The following is a 25,924-nucleotide window of genomic DNA, read 5'->3' as shown; positions in this document are numbered from 1 at the left end:
CCGCATCAGACAAGCTCTAATGAAATCCAGAGTCACCAGGTCCTTTCGTATTCTACGAGTTAGTGGTGTTCCTGTTCTACTGTGCAAACAGGCCTTTTAAGAACCAAATGATGTATGGTCTTTTCAACCAAGAAACATGGCCCTCGAATGACCTGAGCACATCTATTTAGGAGGTGTAAGAGCTGAACTCGCTGGTGTTATTTAGGGTATCAATAGTTTACAGAGTATTTACCCACTCCCATCTTTCATTGTGACTCATCTGCACAGGCAATTCTGAAGCAATAGTATCCAACATGATGGCGGGTTCATGAAGTGTTTAGAGTATGTTCGGCTGTGAATAGTTGTTATCGGTAGGCAGACACATAAGACAACCACAGTGCTGAAATGAGTAGAAAATTAAGAGTTAGAGTGAAGAGAATATTGATTTCTGCCTTAGCTCATAGTCGATCGAAATAGCTTATTTCGGGCAACAGCCCATAAAACATATCACACAAATTAATATTTTCACAATACTAATCAAAACATTACAATGCTACCATTTAAAATTGAAGGATACAACCAACCTGTGGGTCAGCCACCAATAAATGCAATTCTAAAATAAGGAAACCGACATATTATCATCTTGATGGGACAACTAATACAAAACAGCTTTTTTAATCTCAGTATGTCTGCACTAGGAGATGCATTGTTTTTAACCCTCGTCTGGTATAGTTAACCTATTTGTGTAGGTCCACCTGGGATCAAGTGCAAGCAATCTCTTCTCAGCATCCCTATCGGCTATAAGTTCCACTATGCACAATATTGCTATTAGCCTACAGTACTCTCACTCTTCAGGCAGCTCCTGAGGTCACCTGGGTGTGGTATTTTCTTTAATGGCAATAGGTTAAGCCGTAATCTGGTAAACAGTATTCTATCTGCTGTTAATTGTCTCTAGGCTGGACTACTGCAACAGCCTCTTCCTTGACCTCCCTGCCTCTGCCTGCGCCCTCTGCAACTCATCCAGAACAGAACCACAAGCTTATCCCTTGGCGTCAAGCCAGGGATCGCATCTCTCCATGCTGAAACCACTTCACTGGCTCCCTGTGACTGCAAGCATCAAATTCAAGACGCTCTACATTGTCCACAAGGCTTTCTGGAGCCTGGGACCTACTTACCTTCAACGTTGCCTTCCTAAATACTGTCTCTCTCGAGCCTGCCTCTCATCTACCTCCAACCTTCTGCGAGTGAGCCGGTTCTCCAAGCAGAGATTTGGAGGGAGATCCCTTTCCTCAGCATGCGCCTCCCTCTGGAAAAGCCTCCCTGCCACACTCCGTCTTGAGCCTGATATTCTTACGTTCCGGAAACTCCTCAAGACCTTCCTCTTCCTTCTCTCTCACCCTACCCTGCTAACCTAGCTCTCTGCTCTTCCTTCTCTACCTCCTTTCCATACAGCTTACTGACTGGCAGCCTGGCGTACCTCAGAGTCTCACAGGTCGCAGGCACCCCTGCCAGTCCTTCTGCAATTGCCTCAGGGCACTGCACCCTACCCCTTACTTCAATTGAAATACTTCCTTGATAGCTTCGCTCTCTGCACTTTACCAGTCTCTACCGACTGGGTGAACTTTGTCCCATGCCCCACCCTTGCCCTGCCCGCACTTGCACAATCTGTATACAGCCCTTCCTGAAGGTCGTTCTGTCTGATCTGCCTTGTCTTCACCCATTAATGTACACTTGAAAAACTTCAGAATCGCCGTCAGGCCCATTTGCTGTATCTAAACTGTTAAATGTATCATATTCAATTAATCTGCCTGTGCAGACCATTATCGTCTCCGAAATTCAAGGGTTCTGAGCAACTGTTGTTTTTCCCCCTTGTGTTCCCAACCTCCTTAAGCGCTTTGAAACACTTGCCTGTGTATAGGCGCTATATAAATAAACATTACCATGGTCAAGTAAACTGAATGCCTACTAAAATATCTCACCCATCGTCTTGTACCCTTTTCAACATCAGGCTCTCTTTCAGAAATTAGCTCACATAGTGAAAAAATAAATCATCTGGCTGCAGTGATCAGTCAACAGATAAATGAAAATGAGGATGCTCATACAGGCGTTCAAGAATGATTTAACCATATTTCCTCTCCGATAACCGAAAGGAAATCCTGGGAACCAAAATATATATGATCTCTGTTGTCATTCAGGATTTTTTGCTGAGGGGTAGGAGTATCCACCCAAAACAGAGATTTATTAAAATCAAGATACATCATTCACATAATACTGTCAAGTAATAGGAAAAACAAGGCGGACTACTTTAAAGATTAAGAGCTGCAAACAGGCTAGAGGAAAGGGAGACATAACATTACAACGTAAAGAGAATCACAGCATGCATGTTATTTAGTCGCTTACCGCAGGGTATTGACTGGCATGAGGTGTAAGATTCTTGAAGGCCCACTGGATGTTCTGATGAGACGCCAACTGCCTTGTAAATGTAGGAGACTGTTCACAGCACATCCGTAAAATGCCATAGTAAGCAGGCAACATCCCACGGTTAAAGAGCACTACATCCTGATCATCATGGTCAGCCAGGATATAATTGAAGGCAATGTTCTTGGTTACAACTGGGTTTTGCACAATAAGACGTACATTCTCGGAGCAATCCACGCACACGTTGTACCAAAAGGAAAGCAAAGCTTGTTTGTTGTGGTTGGTGGCTATGGCCGGCTCAGAAAGCTTTGGTTGAAAGAGATTCCACAAATCCATGAAATATGTGGAGAACATGAGTTTCTCAGTTTTGGAGATCAAACAGTAAGTCATAAAACTGAAATATGGCACCAGTTTAGTAGTTCCATGTACCGCAGCATCAACATAAAGCTTTGCTCGTGAAAGAAGGCCAAGAAGGACATTGTAGACTTGATGAAGGACTACAGTGGTATCCGGGCTAAGTGGTAGGTCACGTGTGGGGATATGCAGGGACCGAGTAGATCGGAACATTTGACGGAAAGAATTGCTTGGAATAAGGGAAACCAAAAGATATGCTGCAGCTTTGAAAAGAAAGGAAAACACAGTTTATGATTGTCTTTTCAGGCTTTGTAATACACACCACAATCAAGCAAAATCAGTATGAAATCATGAACAGATATTTTCTAAGGAATAAGTAAAATAAATTTACGAAATCTACTTCTTGCATAATCAACCTACAGAGCTCTCAGTAGATGTGCGTTTTAACAATGTGGTACCAGGGGAGCTAATCCACAGTACAGCCACAAGTTATAACAGAGTTCAGCAGGTTGTAACATTTAAAAAAAAATATATTTGCTGGTCACAGGTTCAAACTTAGCAAGAACCTATTATGCCTTTTATCCATGGAGATTCAATAAAACATGGATGGCTTTGATCTCTTTATTAGTGCCTTGAGACATTGGTGGGTCAGCACTATATAAATGGACTTACTTGCACTTGAGGTTTAATTATTCAGTATTACATCTTGTTATAGATTCACAATTAAGCCTCCTCTCCTAGTCCTAAAAATATAATCATAGCCTTATGGGTGTGATTTTGAGGTCAGCAACAAAGTATTTTGTGATGCAATATATGCAATATCAGTTTACCCTTTAGAAAGATCAACTCGCTCAGGACTAGAATATTTCTTAAATAGCCTTGTATATTATCATCAAAACAATTCTTTGTCTATGAGAGGGCCGTTAAAGTCCGATCCAAAAGAGACTCCATTTTCTGGCCACCTTGAAGCGGCCTCAAACATGCCACAAATAGCCATATATGACATTCACCATACCATGCATCCCAAAATGCCTCACCTTGTCCTCTTTATCCCCCAACCGCCATGTACTGTTTATCCGCTTCCTGCAGCCCCAGCCCACCACTCCAAGTCACTGCTTCCCACTCCAAGTGCCTCCCTGGAGCCACTAACCTGCTTGCCACTGCTGCACCCTCCTCTCATTCGTCAGGCCTGTGGGTCTCTCCTATGCACTCCTCTTCATTTGGCTGGTTTATGTGGCCGGAGCATCCGGTGCCGCATCTTTTGTGGGAGGTACAGGAAATATGGTCCACAGACTTGCAACAGATCAGAACTCAGGCTTTATACAATGGTACTAGCCTACATTCCAAGAAGCCCGAAAGAAAGTCTTGATCTTTCACCTCGCCGTGTCCTACCACCTACCCAAGTTAAACAATGAAACTTAACATCCTTAACTCCCCAAATCCTCACCCACCATCTGCTCCGGTGGCGATGGAAATGGGAAATAGCCTCTTCCTAGAGTTCCCTTTCCCATTTCTGAATGAAGCCATCTTGTAGTTTGGGTTCTTTCAAGTGAAAAAAGTATTGCATGCTACATGCAAACCGTTTTCTACTGATAAAGTAAATAACATTAGCACCCTGAATTAAATCTCTGGGTACAAATGGCAATAAAACATTCTGGAATTACCTGCCACAGAATCCAATGACCAACTGCTCCCATTAAAAGCCAGAGAAAAGAAGCTCAGGCAGCAGGTCATTCCCAACTGGTGCAGCCTGCCATCGAATGTATTATTGCAGGAAAATGACACTAGAAAATGTGGTTAGTATAGTTAGGGAAAACTTTTCCTGGTCCTGGGATGAGGGGCGTGAAGGCATCTATCTGAGGGGAGAAAAGCTAGACCAAATCTCTTTGAATGGGTAATATGATGTATGATATATGATATGATGTGCATTTATAACTGGCCTGTACACAAGTGTTTCTAGGCGTGACAAGACAAGGAGGGGGAAACAAATAGCGATCTTACTAGGCCTTGTGTCATTCAGATCGCACAAGTGCGGGGAAGAGAGAAGGGGTGAAGTGCCAGGCGGAGGGGCGGTGTGCAGTTAACTCACAAGTGCAGCCAGCAGGTGGCTCATAGGTGCAGAGAGAAGGCACTGTAGGGTTGCATATACAGACCCTTAACTGCTGGGGAGCGCGGAGGCAATGCGAGGGTAACTGGACATGCAGGAGCCTGGACCAGAATTCAGAGGGTGACCAGGTGACCAGTGCGCAGAGCAGTGAGGTGCATCAGCGAGGGAGAGGAAGAGAAAAAGCGGAAGCGAAAAGTAAGTCTTGAGTTGCTTCCGGAACCGGAGGTGGTTCTGCTCAAGCTTGAGAGGCAGGGAGGCTGTTCCAGGGGGAGCCCCAGCCGAGGAGATAGATCTTCCCCCAACTCTCTGCTGCTTGGAGAAGCATCTGACCGTCAGAGAGTTGGAGGTGGATGAGCAGAGAGCTCGAGAAGGAAGATGTTTTGCAAGAGAAAGTTGTAGGTAGAGTGGTCCCAGGCCCTAAAAAGCCTTGTGGACAATGCAGAGGGTCTTGAAGTTGATCCTTGCAGTCACATGAAGAGATTTCAGTGCTGAAGAGATACGATCCCTGGGCTTGAGGCCAAGGACAAGTCTTGCAGTCCTGTTCTGGATAAGTTGTAAAGGTTGAAGAGTAGAGGCAGGCAGATTTAGAAAGAGGCTGTTGCAATAGTCCCGCCTAGAGAGGACCAGAGTGACAGCCAGTTTCTGGGGGAAAGTGAGAAATATTATACTGCAAAAACGATTTAGAAAGAGGCTGTTGCAATAGTCCCACCTAGAGAGGACCAGAGTGACAGCCAGTTTCTGGGGGAAAGTGAGAAATATTATACTGCAAAAACATATATATATATATATATATATATATACACATCTGGTATTGCATTATAGTAACACATTTTCAAATAAGCACTTTCTGTACTGATTCTGGCAAATCAAGTATACAGAAAAAAGGGCTTCTCACAAAGTCCCCTGCCTGATTATGGGGACTTTTGACGAGGTAACCAAGCTGGCCGGATGCCTTGTCATGTAAGGGGATGATGGGTCCGGAGGGGGCATGCAGAGGATATACAGGTCACTCACATTAAGCTCCCTCCATAAATTAGGTGACAGTTGCAGGGGAAGCAACAACCATTCTTTTCATCAACCTCTGACCCGAATACCAAAGATATCCACTTGTATAGAGAGAACCGTCAGCGGGACGATCTCTCTAAGGCTTTCGACCATGAGCAATTCAGAGGTGTAAAATTAGCACTGGGATCCGAAAGTAGCCATACAGCTGATCACGTTCATGCACTGGGTTCTCTTTTAAAGAGGCTGGGCGTCTTGCTCACAGACCTGTGCAGATACACAAGGGTTCACAGACACTTTGGACCCAGTTGGCAGAGCGAGTTTGCAAATGTTTGCAGAACATGAAGTTAGGGCTAACCGTCCCTGCCCCACAAGTGGGAGAAAGCCAAGGGACGCATGCGTTTCCCTGTGGTTACCAGTAAATTCACACAGCAGGTTCAGTGAAGCTGAATCACCACATCACATTGCCTGACGCTCCATGTTGGGCCAGATAAAGAGACGTATCACAAAAGATGGCAGACCTGCCAATTAAAGGATATGCCCATCTTCTCAGTTAATTAGGAGGCCTGCTGATCCCCTGTGCCCCATTCAATCCCATGCCTTCATTAATTTAGGAACATAGAGGGGCTGATGTTGGCCAAGTGCAGGGGTTATAGGGCTATAAAAAGGTAGGCTCTTTGTCGGAAAGTGTGGGTGTGTCGAGAAGGAACTATTCATGAGAATACAGAGATGACAGTTTTGTTTGGAGGAGGAGGTTGGGACAGTGGAGACGAGGTTGCCTGCTAGAGGGGGAGAAGGTGGTGGAAGGAGAAAAAGAATGGTGGAAGAACATGAGGAGGTTGGTGAACAGGAGGAGAAGAGAAGATCAGGAGTAGGTGGGAGAAAGCAGTGGGAGGCTGGTGAAGAGCAGGAGGGTTTGGGTGGGGAAAAGGAGGTGGAAGGTTAGGGTACATCAGAAGGAGGCGGTGAGAAGGAGAAGATCAGGGGAGAACAAGAGGCGGTAGGAAAAGTTCAAGAAGAGCAGAGACACCAGGAATATAGGAAGTTCTGTGGAGACCAGTTGGCCCGCCATTAGGGCAAACACCTTACTCTAAAGGGGCTGCACCCATGGAGGGAGGAAGAAGCAAAATATGGTGCAGCTTCAAGGAAGGTCCATACCAGTATAGAGAAAGTACCAGGAGAAGACACTCTCGGGCACATGGAAATAAGTAAATGTTTCTTGGTATGTTGAGAAGGCTGAAGACAGCCCAGGCTGCTCAACTCTCGTTAAATGCCATGGGAAAGATATTCCACATTCTACAAATTTTGAAGCTAACACCTCATCACCTATGAGAATACTTAGCTCCTCAAGCCTGGCCCAGGATCTTGCCCCGGGAAAACAGGCAGATATAAAACCCAGTGTGAGGAAACCCCTTAAGCTCAAGAGACAAGCAGATAAAAATGATGGAACACTCTTAAACCAGAGAAACTGACAAGGACCCAGAAAGGAAAATGGCTTACATGTCATTTTCTTTCTATGGATTCCCCTCCCAGACTCATCTGGATAGACACCCAAACTGTTCTCGTAAACTTTTATAAACGGGTTTAAGTGTAACTTGGCACCATCACCTCCGATGGTCCACACCTATGATCCTGGATGTGACATACTCTAGTAGAGCAAACAATGCTCCATGACCTGTATAATCCCCTTCTCTGCGCCCCCCCTTCCACCTTCCCCTGAGTTCAGCAGCTAAGGGAACAATTCAGTAGGGACAATTTCAACTAAAGAGAAATTACCTCAGTTTGTCAGCTCTCTTTTGTTTCTTTTCTTCTATTTTTTACTTGGAGCTCAGGAAAGTGGAATAAACTGGGAGGGTGATGATGATCCTGTGGGAGGAGAATGGAGAATCCATCGAAGCAATACTACATGGTAAGCAATTTTCCCCCTCTAATGGATTGCATCCGCCAACAGATTGCTCATCTTAACTCCCACAACAGTACCTATCACTCCGGAGGAGAGTAGAGTACCCCTAAACCAAGAGGTTTTGGAGAAATGCTCTACTAAAGGGAGCATCCTGTCCAGAAAGCGATTCCAAACAGTAGTGCTTGCAAGAAGGAATATGTTGCTGCTAGACAAATATCCGTCAATAGGTCCCCTTTTGCAATGGCGATGTGGCCTTGACCCCTTTTGTAGAGAGAATGCATAGTTCTGACCTCCTTCCCTGCCTCTGCACGGCACTACAAAATGCAGATGATTCATGAGACTGTCTGATAATAAACTGCCTTATCTATGCAGGCCTCAGTGAAACATATATAAGAACTGGTTGTCCTGGACACCACCAGGGGGGCGCAGACCGAGATGGCTGCTAGAGACGGAGCTCCGCTACACACCGTCTTCCAGGAGGGATACTGCCTCCCCCACAGCAGCCACAGAAGCGTTTCCCTGCGTTTCAGGAACTGCAGAGACTCGAGGCACACATTCGTCGTGGAAGCGAATTGAGGGACGAGCTCCCCGGCAGCACTAGAGGCAAGCAGGCCAGGTCGGGGCACTCCAGCTGTGAGGCACCCGCGGGGAGGCAGCAGCCTTTCAGGAGGGATATTTGCATCCCCCAACCAGCCAGAGAAGCATATATACACATTTCGGGAACAGCAGAAACCCGTGGCACATACCAGTGCAGAGCCCAATTGAGGGGCGCGCTCCCTGGCGGCACTGGAGGCAAACAGGCTGGGACGGTGCGCTCAAGCAGAGAGGTGGGAGCCATGGACCTACCGGAGCACCCACTGAGGCAAATGTGGCACCTGACCCCCTCCCACTAGCAAGCAGAGTGCCAGCGCAGCCCCGAAGCAGCGGGACAGGAGGAGACCCAGCCGGGAGCCTGCTGTGGAGCAGCTTGGACCGCAGTGACAGTTGGTGCCTTGGGACACAAGGAACATCTGAGGTGAGGAGCAGCCCCGGGCCCTAAGGGTGAAACTTGATCAGAGACTGCGCCCCAGCCATGGCAGGTGAGGTATAAGGGCATAGCCAGGGCCCACAGGGGTGAGGTACTATAGGACAGCCAGACTGGGACCACCACCCGGTCTGGAGGTGGCCCCAGAGACACTGCAGGCCAGGAACTCGGGACCAGGTTCCCCCCTTCCCCTCCCCTGACCGCAGAGCCACTGACATTGTAAGACACAACCGGCGGGTCAGTGCAGATCGGCCCAGGAACTAGGAGACACAGAGCAGCGGAGGTGGGGGCCAATCCCCGAGCACGAAGGACATCATGGTGGAGGGAGTGAGCGAGCCGGCCCTGACCAGAGACGACTTGTTGAAATTGGATGACATTGAAAACAGAGTGTTGCAACAATTTATGTATCCTTGGGGTAAAAGAACAGAAGGGAGAGACGGCTGCAGACGTGGGGAGGAAGGTCCATGATCTGATTAACTGCATCTTCATGGCAGACGGAGGAAAGGATGTTCAGTTGGAGAGAGCCCATAGAGGTGGCGGTTGAGGTGGCAGGGGCCAGAGTTCGATAGTGGTTCGCTTCCTGAGGTACAGGGAGCAGATGGAAGTGCTTGAGAAAGCCAAGTGCCTGGGCAGTATTCAATTCGAAGGAGACACAGTCAAAGTATTTGAGGACTTATCAGGTCTTACTCTATCCCGACGCAGAGACTGCCGTCCTCTGACCCAATGGCTTACGAAGAAGGGTATTAGATATCGCTGGTCCTTCCCTTTCGCGCTAACCTTCGAATGAGGAGAGGTGGACTACCGGATCACAAGAGGACAGTAGGCGCAACAGGTCTTGAATGTCTTAAAGGAGGAGATCCCTCCGAAGCCTTCGTTTGAGGACACTGGTGGTGCAGCAATGGAACTGAGCCAGGAGGGTAATCGCAGCGTAAAGAGAAGAATGCCAGGGGGCAGAAAATGTAAGAAGCTCAACACTCCACCAATGGCGAAATAAGACTGAGGTCCTAGTGAAAAGAGCGGACGGATGTAAACACAGGCTCCAGGTGGCCTGCGATGTTCATGAGCAGACTGGGGAAGTGAGATTATATGTGAGACGGTAGGCGAAGCATTGGTTACCCTTGATGGCCCATCACAAGGTGGGCATCTCGCAGGGAAGAAGGGGGTCCCAGGGTGAGAGGTACCGGAGGGGCAAGTGGGGGGATCTGTGAAGAGGGGGCGAGAACAGGGGGGGGGGGTGAAGGCTTCCATCAGAAGGGTAGGATAGCGATGCTCATATGGGAGGACTCAAGAGCCCAGAGAGACACTTGAAACACTTGTGTATAGGCGCCTTATATATGACATATCATATCATAGTCACAGGGGTAAAGGAGGTGGGGAGTGCTTGGGGGGGATAGTCTGCAAGCGGTTGAACCTCAAGGTGTTTCTAGGAATAGAGTGGTCTGAACATTTGATCAGTGCTCAGAATGGGGCGAATTGACACAGGAGACCGAGCCGATGCACTTGAGATGGGGACCCTAAATGTCAAGGGCTTGAATTAGCCCACCAATCAATCGTTCATTGCTAGGAAGGGAATTTCGCAATAGGGTTCGGACGTATAGTGATGGTGCGGGAAACTAGGCTGCTCTGAGGAGAGGAAATGTGCATTCCAGGTGCTCAAGTTGGGCAGGTATTCTGGGCATCGGGGCCCACTCCGAAGGGGGAAAGGAGGGAGTGGGCATCCTTATTAACCAGAGAATCTGCATAGGTGAACCACAGATCTGGAGGAGGGCAGATGGGAGGGCCTTCATGGTCTCTGGGACCATGGAGGGAGTTCAAGTGACCCATGCCACAGTATATTGCCACAACACGTGACAGTCCCAGTTCCTACCTGGAGTCATGGGAGAGATACTTACCCGAGCAGTGGGACTCCTCTTGCTGGGCTGGGGGGGGACTTTAACATGTGGGCAGATCGGCCCATGGATCACAGTGGTGGCCAGGGCCAATTGGGAGGTGGTGGTGACATACAGACGGAGGGGGGCCTCCTTGGGTATATGACCAATCAGGGTTTCATTGATGTGTGGAGGGAGCTGCACCCGGCCACAAGAGGTTTCACTTCCTTCTCCCCAGTCCATGTATCGATTACTGGTTCGTGCATCATCAGCGTGTCCAGAGGGTAACCCCCAGTGAACTCATTCCCATCAGCTGGACAGACCATGATATGGTTGACATGGGTACATCGATGACGGGCTTTAGATCTAAAGAATCTCTATGGCGCTGCCATGATATGTTGCTAAAGGACTCGGCCTTCGCAAAAGAAATGAGGGGAGCAATAGAGGAGTACTTTAGCCACAGCGACACTGGAGAGGTGGAACTGGGAACGGTCTGGGAGGCAGCTAAAGCCACCTGGAGAGGCCGCCTGATAAGGGAGCGTGCCGCCAAGAAAAGGGTTAGGACCTACCAAATGAAGTTGAGAGGTGAGATCCGTGGGTTGAAAACCGGAGAACTGGAGGGAGGTGGGGGGGGAAGGATGAAGACAAACTCAGAAGGGCAAGGGAGAAAATGTGAGTTCAAGGAACTGGAGGTGGAGAAGGTGGTCATAAGCCTACAGTTCCTTAAACAAAGATACTATGAGAAGGGAGACAAGGCGTATGCCCTGTTGGCATCGAGGCTCCGGGGACAAAAGGCAGACAGATGGTTCTCTGAAATGGAAGACTTGGGGCGCAGCTAAACTCCATCACGTGGGAAGTTACCCAGGAATTTACAGCATTCTACAAGCAATTGTATGGAGAGGAGAGGGTGGTGGGAAAGGAGGTGCTTGATAGATATCTGAGAGACTTGTCCTTCCGAGCTCTCCAGGAAAGCGAGGTCACGAACTTGCGAAGCCCGATCTCACAGCAAGAGGTATTGAGAGCCATTAGTGGACTGAAGTTGGGAAAGACCCCAGCGATGACAGATACACATCAGTTTACAAAACAGTCTCGGGTTGTCTGGCTCAGCACATGGCTAAACTGTTCAATAACATCTTGGCCACAGGGAAGGCTCCTCCATCGTTTGGCAGAGCACTAATAACAGTCATACCCAAGACGGGAAGGGACCCCAAGAATTGTAGGTCATATCGCCCCATTTCCCTTTTAAACGTCGACGCCAAGATCTTCACCATGGTTCTAGCCACGAGAATGGAGAGGCTCATGCCAAAATTGGATCATTCCGACCAGGTGGGGTTTATTCAGGGAAGACAGGGAGCCGACACAGTGTGCAAAACACTGCAACTGATGGAGGCTGCAGTGAAGAGGAGGGGCAACCCGGTACTGATCACCCTGGATGCTGAGAAAGCATTCAACCGTGTAGACTTGGGTTTTCTCTATGGGGTCTTACAGAAATATGGGTTGCGAGATCGGTTCCTGAAGGGGATACGGGCACTATATGAATCCCTGGTAGCTCGAGTAACGGTCAAAGGGAGGCTGTCAGGGCCCATCAACTTGAAGAGGGGCACAAGGTAGGGTTGCCCACTCTCGCCACTCCAGTTTGCGCTTACAATGGAGGTGCTTGCGGAACGGCCCAGAGGAGCTCCCCAGGTTGAAGAGATTAGGGTTGGGGGGAGGGAATCCAAGGTGGGGCTATACGCAGACGACTTTTTGCTGCATCTGGTGAACCCACTGAGTTCGACCCCGGCAGCCCTAGAAATGATTGAGGAATACAGGTTCTTCTCGGGCTTCAAAGTAAAAAAAGGAAATATCGGTCGTGTTCCCGTTCGCAGGAGATGACCAAAGGTTATGGAGGCGCTCCGGCCCCTGGGGTTGGAAATTCACGCGGAAAGGGGCAAATCTCATGGATGGGGAGGGTCAATGCCCTAAAAATGAATCTCCTGAAGAGGGACCTATATTGGTTTCAGATGTTACCAGTTTGGGCCCCAGAGTCTCACAAATGTCAGATTCACTGGGTTCCTCACCTGAAGATGCAGTGGAAGTCTCCTGTTGTTCCTTCTTCTTCCTTGCCTTCTTCTTTTCTTTCTTTGTCTTGGCAGTCCTTCAGCCAGAGAAGAGATAGGGTCTCTCCCCTTTGGAGGCCACAGCGCTTGGTTGAATGACACAACCTAAGCAGCAGTGGGCTTTCCTAGGTGAGGGCCCAAAATGGGGAAAAGGCCTTGATGGCACAAAAAAAACCTTAACTGGAAGATTCTGTGGTTCTCTGATGAAGGCAGAGGTTCAATGTCAGCCAGTGCCACAGGTAGCTGAGCGGTAGAGAGTAGCAGGAAGAGGACGTAAGGACCGTAGACACAAGAGGAGTAGAATGTTGCAAGCGGGGGGAATGGGGGTTTCAGGAAGGACAGCGCAAAGCATGGGCTAAGCAACAGGAGTAGCAGAGTAGAACCGAAGGAAGGAAATGAGGAACACAGAGTCTCAGTTGGAGCAGGAGGGTTGCAACGCAGGGAGCCGCAGCACCGATGCGGTATAAACAAACAATGGCAGCGGTCATTTTATAAACAACTAGACCGCGCCGGTGAAGCAACCAGAGATTGTGACGGAACAGTCACGTCAGCTTCCAGTGCCTCCAAAGGGAATGTTGGTGCGACATGACACAGACTCTCCTGAGAGAAGCTAAAGCCTGAATATTGCAGTTCCTGTGGCAGAACCAGAAACCCAGGGTGTGTTCTGATACTTTGATATTGCCAAATGAAAGAAGGGGTGTAGGGCTCCCAGACCTGATGTTATACTATACAGCTGCACAGCTCAGAGCAATGGTTCCACATCGGAGAGAACACCCTGAGAAAAAGTGTTTTTTTTTTTTTTTAAATCATCATATGCACCCAGCAACAGTGAGGGAATGGCTCTGGGTTCCAAGGGGGCAGCTCCTGAGGAGAATCATGGAACACCCATTTTTGGGGGTTTACTGGGATGTATTGAGTAAGGGAGCCAGGGCGCGAAGGATCACCTTATGGCCCTCCCCGATGAGTCACATCTGGGCCCTCCCCTGTAAGGGACGAGATACCCGAGCTGGAAAGGTATCGGAAATGGTTTAAGGCCGGACTCTACAGAGTCGGTCAACTGTGGAATCGGGGGAAATGTATAGGGTTGCAGGAGATAGTAGGGTTGGATTCCCGTCGGAGTACCTTCTTATTGTGCTGCCTACCATCCTCAAACAAGGACGCCGTCGACAAGCGGAAGTTTATCTGCTGCAGCAACACAGACATTTTTCATCATTACAAGTAAAGGATCTTTCATAGTTGGGACTTTTTATTCACTAGACCGCGGGTTTCCCGCGGGTTGGTTGGCAATCATTACGAGTGCCTGCAACTTCTCGATCATTCTTAACGTTCCTTTTTTCATTTACAGCTCCGCCCCCCACGCTCGCCTGCAGCCCGCCCTCAGTAGAGCGTCACTTCCATATTAACAACGGTGCGCGCGCATCTCACGGGTGCGCCTCCAAAGTGCCATCAAAAGTGGCTGTTTGGCTGTTCGGCGAGTAGGTGAGGGGTGCGGGAGCCAGATATACACAAGGTACCTCTTAGTAAACGAAAAAAAAACAAAAAAAAAAAGTTGAGGAAATAGCATCTAAAAACATGTAATTATCTGACTTTGTGCACTTTTTGTGGTGATATATCTTTACCTTTAGATTGTTTCTCGAGTAGTAATTAGGCAGCCTGATTTTGATGATGTGTTGATAAAGCACTTTCACGAGCGAGCATTTTCAGTTGCTACAGAATTTTTCATTATAGAGCAGACAGACAGTTCTCACAATTATCAGTGTGATACAATTGTCTACCTAGTTATTGTAAGTCGAACGGGTGTGACTGTTTTTGTGAATTTGTGTTGATCTAATAGAGGATTTCGTAATAATCTGGTACGGTATTCTGTACTTTTTTCTATTAGGTGGAGTGGTGTTATTTTACGTAACCAAATAGTTTTTTGACTCACTTGGCATAGTATCTTTATTATGGAGATCACGCTTAGGAGCGGGAAACGCTTTCGAGAAATACCTAGAAAAGAAACTATTAATAGAGGCTCAGGCCATATAGAACATAGTAGCAAGATGTCATTAAGTGGCAAAAGTTTGCTCCTTTCAGTGTCGTTTCAGAACAATGTCCCCTCTAAGTCAAGTGATACAGCTGAAACTTCAAAAATGCACCCACAACTAAATTCTACAACAGCATTGTTACAGGAGGAGCAGAAATTGCCAAACTCAAACCTGCAGTTTTCCTTGAAAGATGCAAATGAAGATGATGCACATATGTTGTTACCAGGGGTAGACTATCCAAAATCTGCCCTTGTTCTTGATCAAGTACCACAAGAAGATGCTTTTTCTTCGATATCAGATATCTCCATGCTTACACCCGTGGTGATGGCAGATATGGAGAGACGGATAAGCCTTTCACTTGCTCCTTCTACCCCTATATCCACTTCATGCACCTTTCGTGAGCAAGTACATTTTCATAAAGCTGTATCATTAGCACACCCTAGTATGTGTTTACCTTCTAACATTACTGTTCCATTTTGTTCGTTTTCTCCACCTCCGATGTCTGCAAGTTCTCCCTCAATGGACTTAGCTGCATCCCATGATATTCCACACTCGGCCACTCATGAGCACGATTTCTATAAGAAGGGTCTCGTCAATGACGTCTCTCCAGTATTACATTTGATACATTCTCCTGTGTCCTCTATTCCACAAGAAGAGGACTCTCAACATTTACTGGAACAAGAGATTCAATATTTTCCAGTATTGACGCAAATCCTCAATCTGTTGGATAGAGGCCACGAATACACTCATAATGTATTAAAGGATAGGAAAGAAATTATTTTGCTTAACACTGAAAAACTCTCAAAATTGGAAGGTTTCATCCTTGCCCAAGAAGCATGCCATACATTTCATCTAGCATGTCCAGAAAGATCTGTTCTGCTATTACAGGAGGAATTAAGGAAACAAAGCCCTCAGACTGTCTCCTCGACTACTGGTACTCAAACTTCAGATGACCTTCTTTTAGTCAATGGAAAACCTACTACTTTTGCTAATGTTATTCTCAAATCCAATACCTTGGCAGACAAGGTCCCCCCGTCTTCGTCTATAGATTTCATAGCTTTAAGAGACTCTTGCAGGTTGAACAAATTTTATATAATGCAAAGCTTGTACCGAAATCTCTTTGTGCAGAGCCTTCTGTAACACATGAAATTGTTCTCCATGAAAAACTCTCCTGACAGCCCTTCTGCTATTACTGACATCTTGGACCAGGAGCAGGCTGTCAACTATCCAAGTGTAAATTCTTTTGTGAAAGAAGAGTCCTCAGCCAATTTCTATCACATGTCACGTAAAGCAAAAAAAGTCCATCAAAAAGGCAGTAAAAAGAAGACATTGGGCTAAAGGCATTGATATGTTGTCTGATAAGGACACAAAGTGCAAACTTCCAGGACAATCTACTGCAAAAGTAAAAACGCAGAAGTTAAACATAGCAAGTGTCGGCAATCTCGTGCCAGAATAACATGTTTTAAACCTTAGTCAATTGAATGACGAAAGTAAGTTCTTCAAATCAAATCAAATGAAAACCTTTCTTTATTTACATTTTCCAACAATGGTTCTTCTGCATTAGCTCAATCACACTCTGATGGACCATGCCATGGGCCAGGCTTGGCACAATTTCAGTCTTCTATTCCCGCAAACCTTAAAAGTGAGAACCAAGTTAACTTGGTGCAAGCTAACATGAATACATATTTCCCCGCATTAGCCAACAAAAAAACCTTGATGGTTACACAAACTGACGAATCATGCATTGTCAATCTGGCCCCCGCTGTGGAAGGTCCTTCACACCCTCATGATATAGTTTAAAACTTAGCAGCATTTTCTGCGTCTCAAACTTCTTCTACTGAACCCATTGTTGTTTCTCCTCAAACATCAATGGAAGAGGTGATCAAACAGAGTCGTAAAGACCAATTACCTGTGCGTGAGTTGCCGCAGGGGCCTCATGTAGTTGCTTCTCAAGATGTGAGTAATGCTCAAATTGGGACTTTTTCAGGTGTTGGACCATCTCCATTTCCTCTGCTAATTTCCAATACAACTCTCACTTCTTTTTTTGAAATTCCCAAAAAGATGAAAACTACCATTGGCTGGACTAGCGATTCGAATATGAATGGTATGGCACGTATAAATCGATTGTTCCTAATGAATGCCTTATACAAAATCCCATCTCTGCACAACCTTGTTACCCAGGACGTGGAATGGATTAGGTTTTCTAACCATAACAATAATCGAATGCTATGTAAAGTCCAATCCCCGATAATTGCAAAATTGTTTTGGGACTTCCAAACTGAGCTAGCTCTGTTGGGGTTAGAAATGCAGGCATTCGCATCTCTTGAGGAAGCATGGACTTTTCTGGAGTTTCAGCCCTTAATCACAGCTGAACCCCAGGGTGCTCATGATAATGTATCTCTTAAAGGGGTCCATAACAACCTCATGATAGAACAAAGTGCATTGTTAACTACGGCACTAAATGGTTTAACTTGGCTTGAACCTTTAATAAAGGCAGCAGTAGCTAACGTACAACCTGTAGCATCTACATAATTGATCGATTTCCGTATTTTTTCTTGGAATTGCTGCGGGATAAAAAATCTTTGCAAATGCATGTCTTTATTCGCCTTTGAAGTTACTCCTTCTGTCCTGCTTATCCACGAAACCATGTGTTTGATCGATGTGCAATTTGATGGTTTTACTTCCATTACTCATCCCACAGTGCAGAAGAAAGTTGCAGGGGGTTTGGCAATTCTAATAAACAACAATATGAGATTCACAGTCAAACACACTTACGTGTCTGACTTATTTATCATTACAGAATTGGGTCTTGATATGCATTACTGCAGAAACTTGTTACTTATTTCCCTTGATTGGAATCCTGCTTTCCTCAACTGTTAATCAGGCTATTCAAGCATTGAACACTGCTCTTCTCGAGGCATTTACTCATAGGCCCAATGCTGAAATCATAATTGGTGGCGATTTTAACGCCACACTTTATCCATTGTCTCTGCTTGCTTCTAAAATCTCCCTGTCTGCTCACCTCAAGCTATCGATTCTGTACGGTTACACATGGACTTGCTTCCTAAAAGAATGGGACATTTATTTGGTGCTTCCCAACTCTCCTCTAACTTTCCATACTTGGCAGAGAGGGTCAATATCTTTTACTATTGACTATATTGCATCTTCAAGGAATTTATCTGGGCTCCTTTTGCTTATTGTTGCTCTCAACTCTCGGCTTGGTGACCACTTATTAATTTCTTTGTCCTTGAGAGCAGCCCGTAAAGAGTTTTCTTCATCTCCTGTATTGTCCCTTGCACAAGTGGATTGCATTATGCTCTCCATTAATTGGAACGTTGCGACATGCAGAAGACTAACGTTTTTAGTTAATCGTGACCTATAGGCCCCTACTAGTGTTCATGCTAATTATTCTGAAAAAATAATGCAATGGAACCTAAAGATGATAAAATCCCATCTTAGTACCATTGCGCTCTCTACCAGAGCCTCCTTGCCTCCCTCTACATCTACCTCTACCTTTTCTTCCTCCATAGCTCTTTTAAAACAAAGGAAAAATCACGAGCTTCGAATGTTAAAGAAAACCATATAGGGAATAGATTTAGATGCATACATTTGCACCAACAAACAAATTCTTTTGTACTACAAACCAGAGGGGAAAAAAAAAAGCGCCATCAGATATTGTTAGGAGTCAATCAAAAAATGGTGCTTAATTTGTGTAAACATAACACCAAAGATATTTGGAAACTATTAAGAACCACTGGCAAACCACTGAACTTATCTTTGGATTCCTCTATTGACGGTTCTTCTTGGTTTACCTTTTTTAAGAACTAATATTCCCTTCCCCCTTCTTTCATTTCCTTTGATGTTTCTTCTGTACGTCATTACATTCCTGATTTGTGTCCTTGGTCGTACACAGATATTGTTCATGCAATTCACAAACTTAAACTCTCAAGTGGAAGCCTTTATTACAACAAATTCTATCCTTTGTAAAGCACAAGTGGGGTTTCGTAAAGCAATGGGGACGCAATTGAATGCAAGTAATCTAGCTCACCTCATTTCGTCATCTCATCTCTCTGCCAATGGCCCTATTTTCATAGCCTCATTAGATCTTTCATCGGCCTCTGACATTGTGGTAAGATGTGTGCTCTAGTGGAAAATGTTTGAGTATAAATTTCCCCCTCATTTAGTGGCACTCATTGCTCTTCTGCACCACAATACCAACATCAAGGTGCGGATAAATAATGAAGGCCTGCTTACTGATGTAATTCCCAGTGCAATCGGTGTCAAGCAAGGATGTAACCTTGCAGTGGTTTTGTTCAATCTGTACCTCGCTGAGATCGATCGCATCTGGGATTTAGCAAAATCTTTTGCGGTTTGCCTGGGTACCTCACAGTTTTCATGGTTAGCTTACGCGGACGATGTCCTTCTTTTTGATCGTACACAGTGGGGTCTGAAAAATAAGCTTGCGAGTTTTTTTATGTATTGCAACCAAAATAATCTATAGGTTAACCCTTTAAAATCCAATATTATAATCCTTTCGAATCGCAAAAAACTGTGGAAATTTAGATGGTCGATTAACTTGAATGAAATCAATCTTGTACAAAATTTGACATATTTGGGCTACAACTTGTAGAACACTTCTCTTATGAAATGGCAATCTTCTCTTACTGAAAATGTTTTGCCTTTAATGGGACAAATGAAACTTATTTACTTTAAATATTGTACATTTTCTCTAGTACCACTTATTGAATTGTACTGTAAGAAAGAAGAAGCAGTCATCCTTTTACGGATTAGATTTATGCCTCGTTGAAATTGACATCTATTTGAAAAGCTCCAAGGCAAAATCTGGAAATCCACGCTTGAGGATTTTTCTACAACGCTTGTCAATTCCCAGCCTGTGTCCTATTGCACAATTTAAACAATGTATGCTTACATTATTAGAAAAGATTCATATGCAGCCTGATTACCTCAAATGGCAGATGGGTCTTGCCAAAAAGAGACACTTTTCAAATAATTGGCCCGCTACTTCTGATCCAATTTGCTCCTATGCCTCCTTTTCCTAATATGCGAAATTCAGGCATGCTCTAAATCCTCACCTCTCAAACTTGACTCTATTTCCTTGTAATGAATCTCGCAACACTTACATGAGATTTCAGTTAGATTTATTGCACACAAAGATGCGGACGAAGCATTGGCTTAATAATGAAAAGCTGATTAGCAATATGATATGTCGATTTTGTACCGATGCCAATTGTTAGGTAGAAACCTGTGCAGTTCCCTTAGGGACCAATGCAAAAGGCTTAGGACTACAGGTGTTGGCAGTAAACCCAATTGGTAGCAGTCTGTACCACCCGGATTTACCTGGTAGCTGTGGCTGAGCAGCCAGACTTCTCTCAAGAAGAGTTAGACAGTATATAGAGTATACAAAATAGGTACAGAGATACAGTAGCACAAGCAAACACTGACCAGAGCTTGGGTATAAAAGTATATAATTATTTATTTAAAAACACACTTGTAAAATACACCAACACTAATATGGCAAGCAAGTTGAAACACAGTCACTATCAATATATATACATCTCTGATTACTTATTGAACAAGTCTTAGTTGAAACACCACTTATTTGCAGACAGAGGTGAGCGCTTAACCTAAGATGGCACTCCAATAAGTTAGTTAAAAAGGGAGGAAAAAGGCAGAATTAGGAAAGTACACAATACCAACACTTTAAAAAGAACCACAGCAAGTCAGAAAAGGCAGAGTCGCCTGTTAGAGCAAGAAAGTTCATAGGCCAGGCCCACTCTTGGAGAGAGCAAGGCGGAATGTGTCCAAGATCACACAGTTGAATAGTACTTTAAAAAGTCTTTGCAGATAGTTCAGAAAGGGTTGGATCAGTTCAGAAAAAGTTAGTTAGCAGGTCCCAAGTCACCCCAGGATAGAGAGTCAAGGATTTACGGGACACCTTGAACAGTCTGTTGCAAGGGAGACAAGGCAGGACACAGTACCTGAAATGGTGAGAAAGCTCCAACGGGGGCAGTTGTTCCTGGTAGCGGGTGCAAGTCGGTGTTTCGTCCGGGGGAAGAGACGATCTCGACATGGAGGAAAGCTGGAGGTCGTTGCACTGCCAGGGAAGAAACCAGCCGGTTAAAAAGGTACTACCCTTTTATTTGCGGCAGTGGTGAAGCGTGGCTATCCCGCCGCTGGGGTGCTTGGCACAGGCGATTCGACCACGAGACGATCCAGGAAGGCGAAAAAGAGGGCGAACTGGTTATCCCCACCAGTTCAGAGGAAGAAGACTCTCTGGGATGAAGATCTTCTCTGTCGTTGGGAAGTGGTGAGACGGTTCAGCAGGGCTCCACCGGTAGTGTCGTCGTTGCAGGTCGGCTCAGCTTCTCCCTCTTTGGATTCTTTGGTCCTGTGGCGACTTCTGAAGTTCCAGTCCCCAAAGCCCTGCTTTTATGCAGAAAACCCCCATTCATCAGTCCTAGCTGTCACTCAAACATGCTAAGTGGTGAGCCGGGCGGCTCACCACTGGGCCAATCACACAAGAGTGTGACTTGAGTTGCCGAGGCAACTCAGTCCAGGGTGCCTAAACCCCCCTCCCACACATCCTGTAGACCCAGACAGAGTGGCACCACTTTTGGAGGCTTCTGTGCAGAAGCCCGCCAAAAAGTGGAACAAAGGGCTCGACTTGGGTTGGAGTTACAGAGGCGAACACAAACGCCATTTTAAAACCGAGTCCTGGCAAAAAGACCCAACCGGGGAATAAATATTAAATAAATAACCTGGCGGTATCTTTAGTATTGCACCAAAAAAGTGGTGCGTTTAAAATGAATGGGAAAATCCCATAGGAAATATTCTGGTGGAATATTTCCTGTGGTAACCACTGCCACCAGCCAGAAACTCAACGAGGGGGGACTGCACAGTGCCCCCTCGAAAAACAGACCCAGGGGCAATCTAATTACCCCTACCAGTACTTCCACAATATGATGGTTTGTACTGGTTCTGTTCACGATTTAAGACTAGTAAAGTCAATGGTGACTTTACATGCCCTGGGAGACAGTAGTCAGTCACAGGGTATGGAGTCTATGTTTGGGGGTCACTATGACACCCCTGTGTTACTGCACTGAGGGTGCTGTGTAACACTCTTACCAAAAACCACATGAAACCCTATGGAGTAAAAGACCCCATAGCCTATAAAACACATTACAAAGTCAAAGGATATCTCAAATCATGTCTAAGAGTGGGAGAAAAAGAGTCTCACTCTTAGCAGGAGAAAAAAATAAACCCCAAAAATCCAGCAAAGCTGCTGAGGGACTCACTAGGTTTGGGAAATTAGCCTTAACAGAGAAGAACAAGTTACTTTCTTACCTGGTAACGTTCTTTCGATGGGATGGTCCGACGACGTATTCCATATCAATGACATGTAATCACCACAGCTGTGCTGCTTCGGAAACTTTTTCGGCGTCTGCGTCCTGCGTCGATGACGTCGATGCGCCGCCGTCGAGGACCTCCTCCGACGTCCGACGTCATCCGATGTGATAAGTAGGACGCACGACGCCAGTAGCCTCAGTTGTAGTTTTTTCCCCCAGAACGTGTGACATTAGTCAACTGCCAGTCCGACACAAAGCCTTGCGGAACGTAAGCTGCAATCGCAACAGAAATTCTGCAGCGGGGAAGGCAGGGTGGGAGCGATATGGAATACGTCGTCGGACCATCCCATCGAAAGAACGTTACCAGGTAAGAAAGTAACTTGTTCTTCGAGGGGATTGGGTCCTCCGACGTATTCCATATCAATGACAGACTCCCAAAGCAGTACCAAATCAAGGAGGAGGGAAAGAATTTAGAAACAAAATTTAGAATAGCCAATCAAATAGCAGAGCAAAGGACCGCCTTGCCAAAGGCCAGATCCTGCCCTCTGATGGAATCGAGGGAATAATGCCGTACAAATGTATGTACTGAAGCCCAGGTGGCAGCATCACAGATGTTGCGAATAGGAACACCCCTCTGCAGGGCAGTAGATGCAGCCACGCCCCTGGTAGAATGGGCCCGCAAGCCAGCCGGTGGGTCCTTACCCGCCAAGCGGTAACACTCCGAGATGGCCAAAATAATCCAGCGTGACAAAGTCTGTTTCGTCACAGCTTGCCCCAAGCGCTTACCAGCGTAACCAATAAAGAGTTGATCGTCCACTCTGACCCGGGACATGCGAGAAACATAAAAGCTCAAAGCTCTCCTAGGATCAAGCCTATGGAGCCTCTCCTCTTCCTTACCAGGATGCGGAGGAGGATAGAAAGCCGGAAGAACAATCTTCTGGGCCAAATGAAATTCCGTCACTACCTTTGGAAGAAAAGAAGGACGAACTCGAAGGACAACCCTGTCCTTGTGAAATACAGTGAAGGGTGGCTTAACAGAAAGTGCCTGTAACTCACTCACTCTGCGAGCGGAAGTAACCGCAACTAGAAACGCAGTTTTCAAAGTCAACAGTCTCAAAGGGCAAGAATGTAAAGGCTCAAACGGAGCACCCATAAGAAACCTAAGAACAAGGTTTAAATCCCAACCGGGCACCAGGAAAGGCGACGGAGGGAACACATTAGTGAGCCCTTTCAGAAACTGTGAAATTAAAGGGATTTTAAAGTAAGAACATTCTTCAGATGAGCGCTTAAAGATGGACAGCGCCGCCAGGTAACCTTTAATGGTACCCACTTGCAAGCCCCTGTGGGCCAAAGAAAGCAAAAAGGACAGAACCATGGGGATGTCACATGCAAAAGGATCCACATTCTGAACTCTGCACCAGTCGCAGAACTTACGCCAACGGCAACGGTACAGAGACTTAGTTGCGGGCCTTCGGGCCGAAAGCAACACCTCCATCACGTCTTCAGGGAGGTCCCAATCCTTATACCTCAACCTTTCAGAAGCCAAGCGTGAAGGTTGAGGGATCCGACCTCTGGATGGAGAACCTGACCCCCCTCCCGTGAGAGCAGATCGTCTCGGTAGGGAAGACGACGTGGAGGGCAGATGGACAAGTCGAGAAGGTCCGGGTACCACGTCCTCCGAGCCCACGCCGGAGCAATGAGGATCATCCGGGAACCGAACTTCCGCAACCTCCGCAGCACTTGCGGGATGACGGGGACTGGAGGAAACGCGTACAGCAGCGGGAATGACCACTCCACCACAAACGCGTCGCCTAAGGCTCCTTTCGGAGGAAATTCCCGCGAGCAAAACCTCTCGCACTTCCGGTTGACACTGGAGGCGAAGAGATCCACTTGAGGGGTCCCCCAAAGGGCGAAGATCTCCAGGAGAATCTCCTGAGCCAACTCCCACTCGTGAGAGATCGCGCTCTGCCTGCTCAGAGCGTCCGCCGTCACGTTTTCGTCTCCGGCCAGATGAACTGCCGAGATCGAAACTTCCTGCCGGATGGCCCAGAACTCGAGCTGCATCGCCTCCCTGCACAGAGGAAGTGACCCTGCCCCCCCCTTTTTGTTGAGGTAGTGCATGGCCACAGTGTTGTCCGTCATGATCAGGACAGCCTTTCCTCGCACAGTCGGCAGAAAAGCCTTCAGGGCTAGCCTGACGGCCCTCAGCTCCAACAGATTGATATGGAGTCTGGACTCCGACGGAGACCAACGACCGCTGACTGTCAGCCCGTTGGCATGAGCTCCCCATCCCGTGAGGGATGCATCCGTCACGATCGTCACCTCCGGCCAGGGTAGCCAAAACGGAGCCCCCTTCATCAAGTTGCCTTCGACAGCCCACCACAGAAGGTCCCGGGCGACCGAGGGCGGCACCTGAACCGGGTCCGACATCCTGCCGGAGGACTGCGACCATTGCGTCTTGAGTGCCCACTGCAAAGATCTCATCCGCAGGCGAGCCTCTGGCACCAGAAGAATGCAGGATGCCATGAGGCCGAGCAACCTCAAGAACTCGAACGCCGGGAGCGTCTGGGCATGCTGAAACTTGTGCACCATCTGCTGAATGTGAAGAGCCCTCACCTGGGGAGGAAAACACTGCCCCAGGGAAGTGTCGAGCACTGCTCCGATGTACTGGAGCCTCTGTGTTGGCGTCAAATGGGACTTCTTTAAATTGAGGGAGAAGCCCAGCCTGTGAAGGGAGTGGCAGGCGACGGACAGATGATCCAGGACTTGCTTGGGAGAGCTCCCCCTGATCAACCAATCGTCCAGGTAGGGGTAGACGTGAATCCCCCCTTGCCTGAGATGCGCTGCCACCACCACCATGAGCTTGGTGAAAACCCTCGGGGCGGAGGTCAAACCGAACGGCAGGACCCGAAACTGAAAGTGCGAGTCGCCAACCGCGAACCTCAGGTACTTCTTGTGCTTGGGATGGATCGGCACATGGAAGTAAGCATCCTTGAGGTCGAGTGACACCAACCAGTCCTGAAGCTGAAGGGCCTGGAGGACTTGAGAGAGAGTAACCATCTTGAACTTGTCCTTCCTGAGGAGTTTGTTCAAACCGCGCAAGTCCATGATGGGTCTCAAACCCCCGTCTTTCTTCGAAACCAAAAAATAAGGGGAATACCATCCCTTGTTCCTCTCCGCTACAGGCACCAGTTCTATGGCGCCTTTCTCCAGCAGGGCTTGAATTTCCTGCGCAAGGAGCGGATCCGGACTCTTCAAAGAGAGGTTCCCCGGTGGATTGTCGCGAGGCCTGTGCCGAAAGGGAAGACAGTAGCCGTGGGAAATGATCTCCAGAACCCACACATCTGAAGTAATGGCACGCCACTCTACAAGATGCTGCGCCAGCCTTCCCCCAACCGGCGAACCATGGTACATGGCCTCATGACTGAGTAGGAGCGGCTGCGGCGTTACCTGAGGGCAAAGAGGCAACTGCCCGAGCGGCCTTGGCACCACGGGTACCTTGTCGTCCACCTCTGGTACCCCTGCGTTGGCCCCTTTGACTGCCAGCTCCTCTCGCTCTACCAAAGGACGAGTAATAGCGAAAGGAGCCACCCCTCCACTGCTGTCCCCTAGGACGAAAAAGCGGAGGTTGGCGAACTGCAGCGCCCAACGACTTCGCTGCAGCTTTTGAGGTCTGCAACCTCTCAAGGCTCTCGTCAGCCTTGCTGCCAAAAAGATGTCCACCATCAAAGGGCATGTTGAGGAGCCGGGACTGCACATCAGGAGCAAACCCCGAC

The 25,924-nt window shown here is 47.2% G+C and overlaps 1 protein-coding gene across 1 annotated transcript in view; it reads right to left on the bottom strand.

Annotated features, from left to right (window-relative positions):
- Positions 1-25,924, bottom strand: part of USP34 (ubiquitin specific peptidase 34) — a 3,618,222-nt gene that overhangs the window by 525,871 nt on the left and 3,066,427 nt on the right. Inside the window, exon 67 of the mRNA XM_069608012.1 lies at positions 2,380-3,014. Coding sequence (XP_069464113.1) covers positions 2,380-3,014 — 635 coding nt within the window. The remainder of the gene's footprint in view (positions 1-2,379; positions 3,015-25,924) is intronic.

The sequence above is a fragment of the Ambystoma mexicanum genome, chromosome 4q (assembly GCF_040938575.1).
Source record: "Ambystoma mexicanum isolate Mex_15411 chromosome 4q, UKY_AmexF1_1, whole genome shotgun sequence".
NCBI lineage: Eukaryota > Metazoa > Chordata > Amphibia > Caudata > Ambystomatidae > Ambystoma > Ambystoma mexicanum.
The sequence above is the reverse complement of the archived record's forward strand: the minus strand, read 5'-3'. Positions and strand labels throughout refer to the sequence as shown.